Below are 14,686 nucleotides of genomic sequence, written 5' to 3'. Positions count from 1 at the left end.
GCTGAGCTGATGCCCTTCTACAGCCCTGTCCAGCTCTCCTCATGTAATGGCCGGTCTCCTGGTATCTCCCCCATACTCTTGAGACTGTGCTGGGAGACACAGCAAACCTTTTTGTGAGCACATGTATGGATGTGCCATCCTGGAGGAGCTGGACTACCTGTGTAATCTGATTGGCCTCCAGGTACTGCCTCATGTTACTAGTAGTGATAAGGACACTAGCAGAACACAAAACTAGAGAGGAATCAGTCAGGAAAGAGAAGGAGAGAGCAACTGTCTGTGGCCACCACATGTAAAACCATTCCCTTTTGGGGGACTGTCTTGCTTTTGCCTCTCCATTGCACCTGTTGTCACTTTCATTTGCACCAAAGCAGGTGCAACTGATTCACAGTCACTTGTGCTTCCAAAATAGGCAGATTGATATCCCTGAAGTTAAATTGACTAGGTGTTATACTGTGATTAAGTGTTCCCTTAATTTTTTGAGCAGTGTATTAACCTTCCTTGTACTGTAAGTGGCTGTGAACAGTAATTTTAAAATGGTTAAGTAGAGTAGAGGGCTGACACAAAGTGGACTTCATACTGTGACAGGTAAGACTTTTTTAAAGGCAACATGAATCCCTGTAGACCCCAGCTAGTGACAGAATTTAGTATGGAATTTTCAAAATAAGAGCATACTTCTATGCTTTATATTTAATTCCCTGACTAAAATGAATGACTGAGATTGTGCAAATAAATGTATTTAGTCTGACATCATATTAAGGTGTGCCATCTAACAAAAATGACTGACATATCCATCCTGTCATCGACATCTTCAGTCAACACTAACGCAGAAGAGGTTGCTACACTAGGAGCATGTTTTGACAGTGTTGACATTTCTACAGGTTAACCTTCATGATACTGTATAGGTGCATCTTTCACATGATGTCCCCACTGTCTTGCTCTGACTGGATCAGCTGATTTTCCAAAAGGGTAACAGCCAACAGTGAGCACAACACCATATCTATTTAAATCCAGAGATGAGAGTGGTATTCAGAGGTTTGAAACCAGGCTACTGACAGATTTCTGTGTGTGTAAGAGTATATATTTTTTGAATAATTTATTCCAAATTTGGCGTATTGACAACAATTCAATTAATGCAGAGCCGGTCTAAAATAGCTGTCAATCACCTCAATCTCTGCTCGTGAACTGCGGTCAAACTGTCAAACCAGGCAGTGTGGATCAAATATGAATCAAGATTCTATTACTGCATTGTCTATTTCTCAACTCAGATGTTTTCATAAACATAATTTAGTGTACTGTTTAGCTGTACAAACTCCAACCTGGACCATATTTTTCTATGTTTTTGTGTCCAAATTACTAATGGGACCAACAATTTTTGAAATTGGTCCAGTGTTGAGAGAAAGCTGCAAAACAGGCAGTAATATAACCACTTTGGGCATGTGCATTCACTGAAAGTGTTTGCTTTTGCCACTGACAGGCTCAGATTGTTATTCTAAGTGTCTGATAACTCGTGGGAGGATCCCTGCAGAGACAGGCCTTTTTGATAAAGAGTATGATCCTTTTGTTTATCCAGAAACAGCCCTGAAATTGCCATCACCAAACCCACAAGACTCCAAATAAATTTTCTCATTGTCAAATACACATCAATCAAAATCAACAGAAATGAAAGGAACCAAACAAAAACCACCTTGGTTAATCTTTCCGCTGTTCCAACAGTCATCGACTCTGGTTCTGTTGAAATAAACCTTTAATTTATGCGGTTAGATGTGAAAATATGTTGGTTGTACAAACTATTTTCCCCCGCTGCTTCTCTGATGTCTGACATCCCTCTTGCTCCTCTCCCATTTTTTCACATCTAAGCAGCTCAATACTGGACCATTTCCAAAAATTGTTGTCTCCATTAGTCATTTAAATGCAAAAACAGGGGGAAAAAGGTCCAAGTTAAAAAAAACAGAAGTTACTCTTTAAAGCTACAGAGATGATTTTAGACTACCAGCAGGTGAAGCATTATGATAGAAATGTCAAGCAGCCCTCTCCTGCAGGATTAATGTAATGGGAAGTAGGCCTATTTCTATAATTAATATTTTAATCATTGATAAATACACAGTCTGTGTGTTCCACTCCCCATACTATCATACTGTATAGAGGCCTGTGCCAGAAAAAGATTTAGTATGTCCCAATACATAGTATGTCAAATGCAGAATGCCAAAAATACCAGGATGTTCTACTACATCAGGTCACATTTTGCAGTAAGCCATCATGTTATTCTGGCTATTCTGACCCACAACCCTCTTCACAGCTTAAGTTATGTCACATCAACTGTCAAAAGTTGCAATGATAGATGACAGCGCATTCAGGTGACTGATGACCAACTGATTAGTAATAATAGGAATCTTAAGTGTTTCATTAAATAGGATGTAAGTATTAAAACACAATAACATAGAAACATACAAAAATGTATAGCCTCTGTAATTTTACTGTTGTGAATATGTCAAAATTATTATATTTCACTGAATACACTGTATGCAGTTATTACTTACTGCAAACTGAAAACATCAGAGCTGTCTCGGCTCTGTGAATGGCACTTGATTTTATCTCCATGGTAACAGATATAAAGGTAAGAGATTCAAGGTTCAGAACATTATGTTATGTAACGTTATGATCAGGTAGTATGTCCCAATTGTGTACATACTGTATGCAACAGTACGTACATTTTAAGGTCAGCTTCAGTACCAACTAACAGTAAAAAGAAAAGTTTGTGATTAGGAATGCACCTAGTATATTATATCTGTGCATAGTACTGTAAATAACTTTAAACTTTAACATAATGTTTAAGTGTCTGTAGTGGGCTGATCCCAAAAGACCCAGAGTAGTAAATTCTGGAAAGCCTGTTTATCAAGTAAAATAATTCTAATAGCTACAGTGAAATATGGGATGGTAAGTTTATATCAAACTCCTCCCTTTCCACAAAAGAAAATATTTCGGAATCATCTTGAACTCAGAGGCATTTGCTTTAATATATCAAATCAAATGTGATTTGGAGCAACAAGATAACCCCTTCTATCATATAAACCACACATGACTGTTACTGTGTAGGTCATATAGCAGAGCAGTATCATAGAAAGCGGTGTGTTGGATATCAGTTGGCAAAAACTTTATTTACATTTCCAAGAATGCAATTAAGGGCCAAATGATCCATTTCTCTCTTCAATCTCCTCAACACAAGTAAGGGAGGTGTAGGTGGAAGCTACATGTTCTCAGCAGATTCATATCTCTTTATGGCTCAATATTGCATTGTATTCATTATGCCACAGTGGCTTTGAGTGAATAAAAAAAGTTGTCACTGTGTCCTCCTTCGCTTCCATAATCAATGGTAGCTTAATAGACATTTGCAATATTGAGAAATAAAGCAAAAGCCAAAATACTGTCTAAATTTAAACTGTCCGAAACTTTGAAACTTCCAGTGAGAAGCTAGCAGCTAGTTGCAATGATAATGCTAACACAGACTACACTAGTGGTTCTCAATCTCTTTTGGGCCAGTGCCCCACTATCCATTATCCATTGTCCCTTACCACCTTACAGTTAAAATGCAGGCAAACTGTCATTTAATGCCAAATAACACACTGGGTTAAACTGGACAGTTTGAATGTTACAGAGAACAAAAAAGCCATGTGAAAAGAAATTATATAAACAGGTGTTCAACATATGCAATGCATTGAAATTTGACATTTAAACTTTAATTTAATTAGAACGGTACTCTTCCGAGAACTGTCACCTTGTCGTGATGGAGGAGTCTGAGTGCCCTAATGACCCTAGGAGCTATACTGTCGGGGGCATTTTGCCCCTGGTAGGGTTTCCCATGGCAGATTGGTTCTGGGTGAAGGGTCAGACAAATAACGATTCAAAGGACCCTTCATGATGGATATGAACAAGGACTCGTGTACCCGGCCCGGAGGGTTACTGGGGCCCCGCCCTGGAGCCAGGCCTGGGGTTGGGATCCGTGGGCGAGCGCCTAGTGGCCGGGCCTTTGCCCATGGGGCCCGGCCGGGCCCAGCCCGAACCGGCTACATGGGCTCATCCCCCTGCAGGCCCACCACCAGCAGAGGAATCCGGAAGGGATCGGTGCAGTGTGGATCGGGTAGCAGACCAAGGCGGGGGCCTTGGCGGTCCGATCCTCGGCTACGGAAGTTGGCTCTTGGGACATGGAATGTCACCTCTCTGGTGGGGAAGGAACCGGAGCTTGTGGAAGAGGTTGAGCGTTACCGGACAGATATAGTCGGCCTCACCTCGACACATAGTTCCGGCTCTGGAACCCAAGTCCTTGAGAGGGGTTGGACTCTCTCCTTTGCTGGAGTTGCTCCGGGTGAGAGGTGGAGGGCCAGGGTGGGCTTTCTGATAGCCCCCAGACTCTCTGCCTGTACATTGGAGTTCACCCCAGTAGACGAAAGGGTTGCTTTCCTGCGCCTTCGGGTCGGGGAACGGGTCCTGACTGTTGTCTGCGCTTATGCGCCGAACAGCAGTTCAGAGTACCCGCCCTTTTTGGAGTCCCTGGGACGGGTGCTGGATAGTGCCCCAACCGGGGACTCCATTGTTCTGCTGGGGGACTTCAAAACTCACATGGGCAATGACAGAAAGACCTGGAAGGGCGTGATTGGGAGAGACAGCCTGCCCGATCTGAATCCGAGCGGTGTTCAGTTATTGTACTTCTGTGCGGGTCGCAGTTTGGCCATAACGAACACCATGTTCGAACATAAGGATGTCCATCGGTGCACGAGGCACCAGGACAGCCTAGGGCGCAGGTCAATGATTGACTTTGTAGTCGTATCATTTGTCCTGCGGCTGTATGTTCTAGACACTTGGGTGAAGAGAGGAGCAGAGCTGTCAACTGATCACCACCTGGTGGTGAGTTGGATCAGATGGCAGGGGAGGATGTCGTGCAGACCTAGCAGGCCTAAACGAGCAGTGAGGGTCTGCTGGGAATGCCTGGTGGAAGAACTGGTCAAGATGATCTTCAACTCCCACCTCTGGGAGAGCTTTGACCGCATCCCGAGGGCGGAGGGGGACATTGAGTCCGAATGGGCCTATTTCCGCTCTGCCATTGTCGAGGCGGCTGTTGTGAGCTGTGGCCGCAAGATCGCTGGGGAAAGTCACGGCGGTAATCCCCGAACCCGCTGGTGGACACCAGAGGTGAGGGGAGCCGTCAGGCTGAAGAAGGAGGCCTACAGGGCATGGTTGGTCTGTGGGTCTCCGGAGGCAGCTGACGGGTACCGGTGCGCCAAGCGGAGCGCAGCAGCGGCAGTCGCAGAAGCAAAAACTTGGGCGTGGGAGAAGTTTGGTGAGGCCATGGAGAAAGACTATCGATCAGCTCCAAAGAGGTTCTGGCAAACCATCCGGCACCTTAGGGGGGGAAGGCGACAACTTGCTCACATTGTTTACAGTGGGGGCGGGGAGCTGCTGACGTCAACTGGGCACATTGTCAAGCGGTGGAAGGAATACTTTGAGGAGCTCCTCAATCCCACCAACACGTATTCCAGTGAGGAAACAGAGCCCGGGGTCTCGGGGGTGGGTTGTCCAATTTCTGGGGCAGAAGTCGCCGAGGTAGTGAAGCAACTCCGCGGCGGCGGAGCCCCGGGGGTGGATGAGATTCACTCTGGTTATCTCAAGGCTCTGGATGCTGTGGGGCTGTCTTGGTTGACACGCCTCTGCAACATTGCTTTGACATCGGGGGCAGTGCCTCTGGAGTGGCAGACTGGGGTGGTGGTCCCCATCTTCAAGAAAGGGGACCAGAGTGTGTGTTCCAACTACAGGGGGATCACACTCCTCAGCCTACCCGGTAAGGTCTACTCCAGGGTGCTGGAGAAGAGGGTCTGCTCGATAGTTGAACCTCAGATTGAGGAGGAGCAATGTGGCTTTCGTCCCGGACGCGGAACTGTGGACCAGCTCTCTACCCTCGCCGGGGTGCTGGAGGGGGCATGGGAGTTCGCCCAACCAGTCCACATGTGTTTTGTGGATTTGGAGAAGGCTTATGACCGTGTCCCAGGAGCATCCTGTGGGGGGTGCTCCGGGAGTATGGGGTTGGTAGCCCCTTGCTAGGGGCCATCCAGTCCCTGTACCGAAGGAGCATGAGTCTGGTTCACGTGGCCAGCAGTAAGTCGGACCTGTTCCCGGTGAGAGTTGGACTCCGCCAGGGCTGCCCTTTGTCACCGGTTCTGTTCATAACTTTCAGGGACAGAATTTTTAGCTTTTTGCAGATGACGTGGTCCTCCTAGCTCAATCGAACAGTGACCTCCAGCTCTTGCTGGGACAGTTCGCAGCCAAGTGTGAAGCGGCTGGGATGAGAATCAGCACCTCCAAGTCTGAGGCCAACATCCTCAGCCGGAAAAGGGTGAATTGCCCACTCCAGGTCGGGGGGGGGGGGGGGGGGGTCCTGCCTCAGGTGGAGGAGTTTAAGTATCTCGGGGTCTTGTTCACGAGTGGGGGTAGGATGGAGCGGGAGATTGACAGATGGATTGGGGCAGCGTCAGCAGTGATGCAGGCACTTAACTGGTCCATTGTGGTGAAAAGGGAGCTTAGCCAGAAAGCGAGGCTCTCGATTTACCGGTCAATCTACGTTCCAACCCTCACCTATGGTCACGAGCTGGTAGTGACCTGGTAGTGAACTGGTAGTGACCGAAAGAACGAGATCGCGAGTACAAGCGGCCAAAATGAGTTTCCTCCACAGGGTGGCTGGGCTCAGCCTTAGGGATAGGGTGAGGAGCTCGGACATCTGGGAGGGACTTGGAGTAGAGCCGCTGCTCCTCCACATCGAGAGGAGCCAGTTGAGGTGGTTCGGGCATCTGGTAAGGATGCCTTCCGGATGCCTCCCTTGGGAGGTATTCCAGGCATGTCCAACTGGGAGGAGACCTCGGGGCTGCCCCAGGACACGCTGGAGGGATTACATCGCCCGGCTGGCCAGGGAACGCCTCGCGGTTCCCTTGGAAGAGCTGACGGAAGTGGCTGGGGAGAGGACCGTCTGGGCTTCTCTGCTGAGGCTGCTGCCCCCGCGACCCGGACCCGGATAAGCGGAGGACGACAAGTACGAGTAGGTCTCATTATTGATCACAAACAGCAGCCAGTGGTAAATTGGCGCTGCTGCCAAACAGGAAGTGTTTTTATTGATTGCTCCAATGGAAAACAAGAGCAGCCCAACAAGGAAAAAGTCTGAGACTACTGGAAGAAAAGCAGAAGGATACATACAGTAGGCTATCCTACACATATGAAGCAGTTGGTCTGGGGGTCCTCCCTCAGGAAACTTGGAACCTCAAACACTTAATTTCCTGCATTCTGGTGAAAATGTATGCACCAATTTATGGTGGAAATGTCTTTATTATGTAAAAGAAAATATGAAATTCAGGCACCAAGTGACCATTCAAAATAAAAAATTGAAATGAGATATAATGCAGTAAGGCCCTCACACTTTGTGTTGCTTTTAAATATTTATTCACCTGCAGATCAACTTTTTTCATTTGATGTTAGTCAGCACACCAGGGGCATGATTTATTCTTCAGTCCTAATTTGTGTCTTTTGTTTTCGGAGAAGTAACCTCTTTGAAAGTGCCCGTGGCATCTATTCACATCATGATAAATTAATTCACTATGATTCATTTATAAACCCTTGGACTTACGTAACTCCTGTGTTCCAGCAAGATTTCTGCTCACATTCAAAACTTTCTGCACATTCAGAACATATCCCACATACATGTGTTCACTGAGAAGTCGAGAATAAAGTCATAAAAAAAAAAAAAAAAAAAAAAAACAGTCCTGCCATATAGTCTGCTGTGCATTATGTTATTGCTCTGCACTCCAGTATACCCCTCAGATTATCTGACAGACACAGGGCCCCATTTGGGAATCTCTCTGGATGAGACAAAGTTTAGGGAAGCAGGTGTGCACTGCTCTTCATTGGAGTTGGAAAATCAAAACTATATCTAACAAAGAGCAAGGAAAGCTGACAGCACAGTCAACATCTTGCCACATAAAGTAAGCAAGGCAGACGCAGTCACAATTCTACAGCCGAGTCTCCTTTTCTCTCTCTGTCTATAAAGCATCGTTGCTTGTGGTTTTCAAGCAAGCTACGTATGCTCAAAGGTAAGATAGCTTCTCACTTTGATGCATGTTAAAAGAATGGACGGAAGAGCATGCTGTTCCATAGAAAACAATGAAAAGCTATGCACAAGCCTCATCTTTAGTAGAAAAAGCCTTGTCAAAAAAGGCCTCAGACGGTGATAAAAGTGAGTCTAATCATAAAATTGTGAAAATGTGCGTGTAAGACTAAACTGGCATGAAAAAGAAGACACACATAACCCCCAAGAACATCGCAATGCCTCTCTTTAAAAAATATTGCTTCTAGTTCTCTGTGCACCCACTGGAGCCCAGTACTGTCCCCGTTGAGAAATACTAGCCTACACAGAGTTAGCAGCATGAGGTAAAAGCACAGAATACAAGTAACCTTTGCATAATAAGAAACGTCAAGTTAGCATGATATTTCTGCTTTCACCTGTTGTACGCGTTAAGAGCACCTATCTCATCATAGTTAATAAATTAATATTAGCTTGTATGTAAACTCTGCTGTTTCTTCAAAATCAGACAAAAGCAGACACTGGATGTGCCAGATGTGTTATATCAGTGCAGAAACTCATATTAGAGATAACTGCAGTGTAATCAAGAAAAGCATCACACATAAACTGTTCCAAAACACGGATTGGATTTGAACAGCTAAACGTGATCATGAAGAGACTCAGCACACTTTTTTTCTCTGGAAAAAGCATAACAACGTGATACAGATGCTAGGGTGACCATATTTTGATTTCCAAAAAAGAGGACACTCGGCCGGCCACGACTACTTAAATGATACTCGCAGTTTACTCAAAGATGCCTTATAATTTTAATATATTTAAAATTTATATGTAGGCCTATGGATAGAAAATTCGGTTTTATTACAAAATAATATCTCTCAAAGACAGAAATTCAGATAGGCCTCTATAGGGGACACATACACACACACTAGAGTGTGGCGATCCAAGCCCGACGGTACACGACGGGTCGGCCGGGTTTGGTCAAAAATGAAGAGCTACATTTTTGACCAAACCCGGCCCAACCCGTTATAGCTATATAAATTGTATTCCGGCTCAGCTCGGATTTGGTCAGCTTTCAGTAAAAATGTAGTGTAAAAATAAATAAAATCCTATTGTGTGTCCTGTTTATTGCTTGGGCACTGTTATTTATGTGACAACACCTGAACATAACACACACAGACACACATTGGCTGTTTGTTTCTACCTCACTCCTCTCTGGAAGCCTCGGACCTTCCGCCGCCCGACTCCGCCTTGATTAAACGCTGAGAATAAAATAAAAGAGGGAGACAGGTTTTTCCTATTTTATCTTATTTTGTTTTATTTCTCCATCTCCTCTCGCTAGAAGCCTCGGACCTCCCGCCTCCCGCTCCCGTCTCACACACGGAGGTCTCCCTCTCCGCTGAGCACGCCCGGCCTCTTAAATAGCCTGTAACCGTAACAACTGTGTGACACAAACTCAGTGCTTTGGTCATTAAATAATGTCGGGCTCGGTTCGGGTTCGGACAGAAATATGACGCCTGTGCCGCACTCTAACACACACACACACACACACACACAAACACACGGAAAACCGGACATTATCATCAGTTTATAAAACCCCCCCGGACGGGACGTGAAAAGTGGACATGTCCAGGCAAAAGAGGACGTTTGGTCAGCCTAACAGATGCCACCTATCACCAAATCCCTGACTGAGCCTCAACACACATCAAACTGATCACCAAATGTTGATCACAGAGACAAACAAAACTTTGCACTCTTCATTAAACAGCCTTAAACACACTGTAACAGTGTGAACTGTCAAATGTAAAACAAGTGGTTCTTCCTCACCAGGTTCTGTGCAAAACCTGGGGGTCTCCTTGGGATAATGTACAGAGGCAGAGCAGGGGGTGGGTGGGCCCAGCCCTGCAAGTTTCCCCCAACAGCCAAAACCTTAAAGAACTTTTAGGTTTTTAAACTACCTTCAACTTCAGATAATAATATGTGCCCATGCTGTTTATCTTACCATGCTATTCCCTAAAAAAAGCTAATATAGGCATTATGAGTAAGTTTTCTATGGGCCTAATATTTTATTCAGAGAAGATCACATTTACTCAAGTTGTTGGGAATCCTTGGCTATTACACCGGATTTCCACTGGATGCGTGTCCGCTGGTTATCCGCTGCATGCTCTGCCGTCCGTCAATACCTACCGGCTGCGTTTGCTGTGCGGAGCGGTGCAGCTCCGCTGGAAGACATCTCGGTGCACTGCCATGATTAATATCTCCTCGTCCATGGTGTTCACGGGGTGAAATGACGTCTGAAAACCTCTTCAGGCCTGCCTCTGCCCATTATGTAGTTTTCAAGGTGTAGTGCAGGGAAATATGATCCGCGTGAGCACTGTGTATTTTGTTTTGAAAATTAACCGGATGTTTTATCGTGTTTCTGTGCACGACTTCCTGCCCCGCACGATCTGCTCTGTGCTGAATTGAAGTAGAAGTCCTGCGTATCTGTTGCGGAGGGCTCCGGACTGCCGGAGCTGTGACAGAGCCGGAATGCAGCACAGCCGCAGCCGGTGGAAACACACACATTGACTAGAACTGAATCCTATCGGCTCCGCTGCCGTGCCGGAGCGGAGATGCAACCAATACGCATCTGGTGGAAATAGGCCGTTAGAGCAGCCCAGATTATTATGGCATGGATTCATGTGTAGCCGATTTGTCAGCTTAACATTCATTCTGTGAACTCTACTCCAGCATTGTATTAGAAAAACAGGTTTCAAGATTAGTAATGCTGTATCACCAAATTCCGACTCTATGTTATGCAACTTAAAAATAACCACATAAACATTTTCTGCGTCTTTTTAGGTGGTAGGAGTGAAATTAGTCATCCACAACATTTGTTGTGTTCTGGTTTCATAATGATGAAGACAGTTGGAGAACAATTAGATACAAAATAGGCTGTAGGCTGTACAGGAGGATTTTTGTACTTGACAACTACCATGTTTTCCCCAAATGATGAATAGACTTTAAAGCATTCTATTATCTCAAATGGCTTGAAACAACAGTGCATGTAGCTGCTGTAAATGGGGAAAAATGGCTCCCCATGGAAGCATGGACCTGGACCTCCTGAATATGGGCTGGGCTCAGAATGTATACAGCTTCTGGCTCTGCCCCTGATAATGAACTTTAGCACTCATTACTATTGTGATTTATGTAAATTAGGGCACAGAAATAACTCCTAATGCTGAACTTCTAAGTCAGTCCCCCCGAACATTAATGCACATCAAACTGAAACCCATCTATAAATAAAAGCATGTAAAAAATAGCTCAGCCTCTAACAGCTACAATAAAGCCTTGTATTGTAATCCAACAATATTATATCATATAATATAGGCCTTTATAGTAAGCCACACAAATGGGGTATTCTGCATGTTGAGTACTTTGTTGCTTTAAATACATTTACCTAATAATATTTCTGTACTCTCTGACTGCAGTATAGTATTTTTTACCACTGAGTTCACTGTGCATAAAAGAATAGTAGTCTGCTCACACTATAATACTCCATAACAAGAGTGTGTTACAGTGCACTTGAATAAACAGAATGAAACCACAATAAAACAAACTGAACAGATTCTCTGTGAATCGTCTGGTTACATTCAATCAATAGTGCCCCCATAAATTTTTTATAGGGGTGACCAGATAGGGCCGCTGAAAATGTTGGGGTAGCATAACAAAACCAAAAGACATAACTGATCTTCAGGAATCTCCCTATGCTGTCAAGTATACAGGCTACTTAAACATTATGGCAATAGTAGAGTTAAAGAATCCTCTACTGGTATAATCTGATTTCTGATTAATACTGTTACAGTTAGCATTTGGAGTTCCACAGGAGTCCTGTGTATATGCATTATATATCTGTGTATACATGTGTTTGCGGCTATATTGTTCTTCAAATAGGTTGGTAATAGACAAATATATAGCTTTAGTTTATATGGCAGGGATAAAACATTTACTGGGAATATCTTGATAAGATCTTGGAGGTAAGAGTTCAACAACTCCTTTGAAAATGGCAATGTCAGCTGTTCCCTCATCAGAATGTAGTCTGACTTTTAAGTGTTGTTTAGACCCCTTCCAATCAAGCTGTAAGTACTACAGACTGTATATTAAGATGGACAACATGACAGCTCCCCAAAAGTGAGACCAAAACATCTTGAACACCTCCTGGTGACTGGCTGCATCATAGATCATAAACAACAAAATCAAAGTAGACATCAAATTAATTTTTCCCGAAGGTGGTCTCTGTCATTTAGATACGCCTTATCATGCTGATATATGTTTAGGTGTTCATTTTTTACTGATAAGTTTGGTTTAAATTAGTTATTTGATGCTATGATAGCTATGTGTGCCAATCTGTGTGCTCGCGATCAGTGGCACTGTTTGCAATTGTTTGGATGGGTGTAGGAGTGGGACCTCCACATTCCATAGTTCACTACTACACAGACTCTCCAAATGACATCATATGCACGAGATGCCAACGGCCGTATCACAGATATTTTGGCTTCATTTCTGTACAGTGGGGGTAAGTGGAGACATGTTGTCCATCTTTATATACAGTCTGTGGTTGGCAGCAATGGATGCTTTACATTGTCTAGTCTCACAAGGTACCACTACCTTCGCCATCTTAAAAAAGAGAGCACCAAAGCCTCTTAAAAACAGTAATGTCAGCCTCCAATTGCCACCAGGAGGGGCCAGTGGGGAGCAAGCAATTGTATACACAGGACTGAGTTGATGTGAAAAATAAATGATGTCTGTCTTTCCTTACAGCAAAAACCTTTATGGTTACATACCTGTTTAACATCATAAGCGAAGAGCACATATTTCAGATCAGGGGAGACAGAATACTTGGCCACGTAGAAATTTATCTGGTGGAAATATGAGAGAAAGAAAGACACAGACACACATAGATTTACTATTTGCAATGCCAATCATTATGATAGCATTAACATCCCGATAAATCCTCCAACTTAAATGTACAATAGGACACTCACAAATGTTGTGTTTGTCAGGACAATCTCTGTTTCGTTTGTAAGAATGTTGAACTTGATGACGTGGCCATCACTGTTTCTGTAGATGACTTCAGAGTCTGTGAATAGAAACAGAAAGAACAAAGAAAAAAACATCAGTTTGAAGGAAATTGAATTTTGAAAGCTGTTCTGCAAAAAAAGACATTACAGAGAAAAACTTCAAAGTAGGAACCAGGCAAAGCATGCCATTGAAAACAAATGCTTTCTAAGCCCCATCATTCCTTCAAATTAAAGAACAGTAACAATGCAGCAGACAGCCAAACAGGCTTGAGTTTATGCAAGTCTAATGTAACGTGATTAACTGTGGGGATCAAAAGCGAGATTTCACTGCCAGACAATCACAAAGGGAAGGGCTACATTTTTCATTTTCAACATGTTGTGTGTTGATGGGAAGAGTAGTGTGTGGCACCGCCAGGGAAAAATCTTTCATTCCGAGCTGGATTGATTGGACAAGACTGGATTGATTGTTTTGTGTCGCAGACATACAGAAGACATACAGAAACATAGCCCACCTCAAATATCATCACGGACTGTCATGATAACACCTTTGTTTTAACACAATGGCATGCACAAATACTCGTAATCATAAATGTATGCATGCACAGGTACACATACAATACATGTGCACACAGGTTGCAATATAGTAACTGCTAAGCATGGCCATAGCAAATGTGTCTCTCTCATACTGATCCAGTTTTAATGCTAGTTGTGCTGACTGAAAACAGATACAAAAACAATCAATATTTCTCTTCTCTCAGGTTATTTGACAGTTAAATGATTTATCTGTCAATAGTCTGGCTATTGATGGAAATGTTTCCATAACCATCAACTGACAATATTCCCTTGAGCACCAGGTACTTAATCCAAAAACTCTTCAGTATAGCAAGTCCAGTAATTAACACAGGCTCAAGCTGAAAATACACAATAATTAAGTGTCCCCTTCTTTGTGTTTTACCTGTTAGCATTATTCATCAGGTTGGCACATTTGCATGTGCATATGGAACTACTTTTCCTTCAAGAATGTTCAAGGTGAGTAAATAAAGCATTTGTTTTGGCACGAAAGAAACCAAATAAAATGTGGGCACCACGCCATCAGCAGTAAAAATCAAATGCCAACCACACATGAATCACTGCTTTAACAAACAATGGGAAAAATGGAGAGGCACTGTTTGGTGATAGAGCATGAGTAACCATGTTATCTTCAAAAAGACCTGCTTTTGTTTTTTAACACTTGTAAACAAGTACGTCAGTGCAGTTATATACAGTGCTAAATATAAGAAAGTAAGCCTTCAAATCAGAAACACATCCACGAGCTCAGCCTTCCCTCACCTCACTATTATGTTGGCAATGTCTGTCAATCCATCACTTTAGTCCAGATTAAAATATCTCTTTGAAATATCTGTTACACTCTATAGGTGTAACAATACACATATTCATATTGAGCAGTTTGGTATGAAGCTGTTCAGTACTCATTATAGACCAAACGATTCATTGAACTAATTCTGTTACATCTGGA

The 14,686-nt window shown here is 43.7% G+C and overlaps 1 protein-coding gene across 2 annotated transcripts in view; it reads right to left on the bottom strand.

Moving 5' to 3' along the window:
• The window catches only part of dpp10 (dipeptidyl peptidase like 10), a 336,082-nt gene that overhangs the window by 94,414 nt on the left and 226,982 nt on the right, over positions 1–14,686 (bottom strand). For both annotated transcript variants that reach the window (XM_033617236.2, XM_033617237.2), the window contains exons 4-5: positions 13,135–13,229; positions 12,934–13,008 (exon numbers count right to left, since the gene is read on the bottom strand). In XM_033617236.2, the coding sequence (XP_033473127.2) occupies positions 12,934–13,008; positions 13,135–13,229 (170 nt within the window). The remainder of the gene's footprint in view (positions 1–12,933; positions 13,009–13,134; positions 13,230–14,686) is intronic.

Source organism: Epinephelus lanceolatus, chromosome 14 (genome assembly GCF_041903045.1).
Source record: "Epinephelus lanceolatus isolate andai-2023 chromosome 14, ASM4190304v1, whole genome shotgun sequence".
In the NCBI taxonomy this organism is placed as follows: domain Eukaryota; kingdom Metazoa; phylum Chordata; class Actinopteri; order Perciformes; family Serranidae; genus Epinephelus; species Epinephelus lanceolatus.
This window is presented reverse-complemented; position numbering and strand designations above follow the sequence as displayed.